Source organism: Lipotes vexillifer, unplaced genomic scaffold, assembly GCF_000442215.2.
Source record: "Lipotes vexillifer unplaced genomic scaffold, Lipotes_vexillifer_v1.1 scaffold394, whole genome shotgun sequence".
Lineage (NCBI taxonomy): Eukaryota > Metazoa > Chordata > Mammalia > Artiodactyla > Lipotidae > Lipotes > Lipotes vexillifer.
In genome coordinates this window covers 1,081,110-1,084,200 of record NW_006791731.1, presented here as the reverse complement: position 1 = coordinate 1,084,200, position 3,091 = coordinate 1,081,110, and the positions used below count along the sequence as shown (strand labels likewise).

At 67.1% G+C, this 3,091-nt stretch overlaps 1 protein-coding gene across 1 annotated transcript in view; it reads right to left on the bottom strand.

The window, feature by feature from the left end:
- Nucleotides 1-1,229: 1,229 nt before the first annotated feature.
- The window catches only part of MROH6 (maestro heat like repeat family member 6), a 4,467-nt gene continuing 2,605 nt past the window's right edge, over nt 1,230-3,091 (bottom strand). The window contains exons 9-14 of the mRNA XM_007464616.1: nt 2,858-3,060; nt 2,518-2,685; nt 2,147-2,266; nt 1,788-1,890; nt 1,611-1,676; nt 1,230-1,480 (exon numbers count right to left, since the gene is read on the bottom strand). Of these exons, the coding sequence (XP_007464678.1) occupies nt 1,230-1,480; nt 1,611-1,676; nt 1,788-1,890; nt 2,147-2,266; nt 2,518-2,685; nt 2,858-3,060 (911 nt within the window). The remainder of the gene's footprint in view (nt 1,481-1,610; nt 1,677-1,787; nt 1,891-2,146; nt 2,267-2,517; nt 2,686-2,857; nt 3,061-3,091) is intronic.

The window sequence follows — 3,091 nt, the reverse complement described above, 5'->3', positions numbered from 1 at the left end:
AACCCCGACCCCATTGGCTCGGCATGCGTAGGCCCGAAGCACAGCTTCTCAGCTCAGGGTGAAACCTGCCTGACCTCCCGCCCACCCCGGAGCTGACCCAAACTCCTGGCTACGTGCTGTCTTCCTTGTAATCTTAGCCCGAGCCCGATCTCGGACCAGGCCCAGCGCATCAGAACCCAGCCCTGGCCCAGACCCAGGCCCCAGACAGACACTGAACCCCTAGGATCTGTGTGTTTATTTTAAACGCTTTCCACAGGGATGGGCAGGATCCCAGCCTCCAAGAGGCTGTGTGAGTTGAGGCCTCCTCCTCTGAGGAGGCAGCATTGGGGGGGCCCCGAAAAGGCAAGGGGACACCTCAAGGTGGGCACTCCAGGTGGAGGAAGCCGCCCGTCCAGGGTCTGGATGGATTGGGTCATGGCCTCGGAGCCGTCCTGAGGGGCCTCTTCCCCACGTGTCCAGTCACGCCTCCACTCACCCGTGAGCAGGGTGCTGGGGTGCCAGCGCGACAGCTCAGCCTAGTGGGGTGCGAATGCTGGCAGCCCACACCTGAGCCCGCAGGTGTCATCTCAGGCCTGTGGTGTCCAGTGGGGAGGTCGGGGACAGCTTCCGGAGAAGGCCCAGGTGGGGTCCGACACGGTAAGTGCGGGGAAGGGGCAGGAATGGGGCCAGGCTGTGGGGCAGCGGGTGTGGACAGGAGGACAGATCGGTGCTTCTCGGCCAGGAACCTCAGAACCTCAGGCCAGGACATGGCCAGCCAGGAGTGGAGCATGTGACGAGGGGTGATGGGCTGCTGGGGTGGCCGGGAGGGCCCAGGCAGAGGGCAGCCTATCACAGCGCCGGCTCCCAGGGCTGTGCCAGCTTCACAGTGTCCCCCACCAGGCCTCGGCCCAGGAGGTCAGGTGTCATCCAGGCAGGGGGCTGAGGGGGGACAGATGGACCCAGGGGTGTATGAGGCAAGAGGCTGAGAGTGAAATGGTGCTCCGTCGGAAGGTGTGTGCCCCCTCTAGGTCGTAGGGCTGTCTGGAGGGGTGAGCTCCCGGAGAGGGGTCTTTGTGTGCAACAGGCCTTGCATGGCTCCGGGGGGCAGGCATTGGTGCCCAGCACCGAGCCCAGGGTGCCCCTCAAGGGGGGGCCTCTTCTGCAGATCTGCCCCTGCCAAGACTGGCCACAGAGCGGTGGGGTGCCAGACTCGGCACCCTGGCTCCCACCGGAAGGTGGGCCAGTCGGGCTCAGCCTGGTCCTAAGCAGCCCCAGGGGCCAGCGGGGCTCCGGTGGTGCTGGAACGGGCTGTCTCTGTAGACTGGTGGGGGCCGGGCAGGGTGGGCGTGGCGCCAGCCCAGGCAGGGAAGGCGCAGGAGGCCCAGGAGGCACCCACGGCAGGGAGGGTGCTGCGCCTGAGCCAGCAGCACCACTTGCTGGGTGGACGCTTGTGCCGCTGCCAGCACAGTGGGCTCAGGGTCACTCTGCAGCTGCCCCAGGTCTGTGGGGACAGGGCAGTTCATGGGGCGGGGCCCCAGGGCCCCAGCTCTCCATCCATCCATTCCCATCCGCTCCGCCCTAGCGCCCACCACCTTTCCGGAACCCCATGCCCCGATGAGTCAGGTCCTCACCCTGGTACAGATTGTCTAGCAGGTCCTGGTTGATGCAGCTGGGGCTTGAGTGATGGACCAGGAAGCCTGGACCAAAGCAAACCCTGAGTGCTGGCCCCATGCCCACAGCAGGGAGGGGCTGGCCCAGCTCCCAGAGCCCTAGGTGCAAGGGACAGTGTGACACCAGGACTGCCTTACCCATGAGCGCAACAGCTGCCCAGCGCAGGGAGTCCTGTGGGCTCTGCAGGTAGCCCTGGGTCTGGCTCAGGAAGCGGGGCACGTGACTTGGGTACCACTGAACCTGGGGACAGAAGGGCTCATGGCAGGACAGGAGGGCCAATTCTGCATGGAAAGGAGGCCGCAGAGGTGAGTCCAGGGGCTGAGGACCCTGGGGATCCCCCAGGACATGGCATCAGGACCTGAGGCTTTAGACCTGCCACCACCTTGACTGGAAGGGTGGGAAGGCTCAGTCTGGGGGGAGGGGCCCTGGCATATATTGGACCAAGCGGGCAGCTGACCATATACCCCATCATCGTCACTGTCCTCCCCCAACTGACCAGGCGGTGGCAGATGCGGCTTAGGGCCTCAGGGCTGTTGCAGCGGGCCACGGTGACCATCTCCTCCAGTAGGCCCCAGCGTAGGGCCTGGTCACAGAGGGTCAGGGTCCACTCTGAGCTCTGGAACAGGGGAAGGGAGCAAGGTTAGGAGTCCAGAAAGTGGCAAGAAATGGCCTGGGAGCGGGGAGGTGGCCAGGATGAGGGGTGAAGGCGCAGGCGGCCCAGGAAAGACCAGGAACCTGGCTGCGCATGTCACCTGCACCTGAGGTCCTGGGGGAAGTCCCCGACCTGTAATCTTTGGAGAGGCAGCTGTCGTGGGGACGGGTGGGGCTGGATGGAGACAGCCATGGGACAGTCTTGGGGGGGCTGACCTCATTGGTGTCCTGTCTGGGGTCATACAGTCGCAACAGCAGCGGCACGAGACTCTGCAGCACCAGCTTCCGCAGGGGGCCGCGGAGCCCCACCCGGAGCCCGCCCCGGCCGCGCCGCACCAGCGTCCCGAGGAGCCCGACCGCCGAGGCGCGGACCGAGTCCCGGGCCTGCATAGGAGGGCGCGGTCAGGGCGGAGCCAGCAGGGAGAGGGTGTCCGGAGGGTTGCCGTCTGGGGGCGTGATCTGGGGTCCAGGAGCGGGGCCTCGTTGGGGAACCCTAGGAGAGCCTGGGGAGGGGGTGGTGACGGCGGGAGGGGCGGGGCCGGAGGGGCGGGCTCACGTCTTCCAGAAGCGGTGGGAGGAGCGGTCCCAGCTCCGCGCCCAGGAGGCGCACCGGCGCCCGCGGCCGCATCAGGACCCTCCGCAGCACCCCCAGTGCGGCGCTCACGAGCCGCGCGTCACCCTCGCCCAGGGCGCCCAGGAGCGCGGGCAGCAGCGTGCTCACGTGACGCACCTGCAGGGACGGGGACTCGTGGGAGACCCCTCGCAGACCCCGCCCAGACCCCGCCCAGTC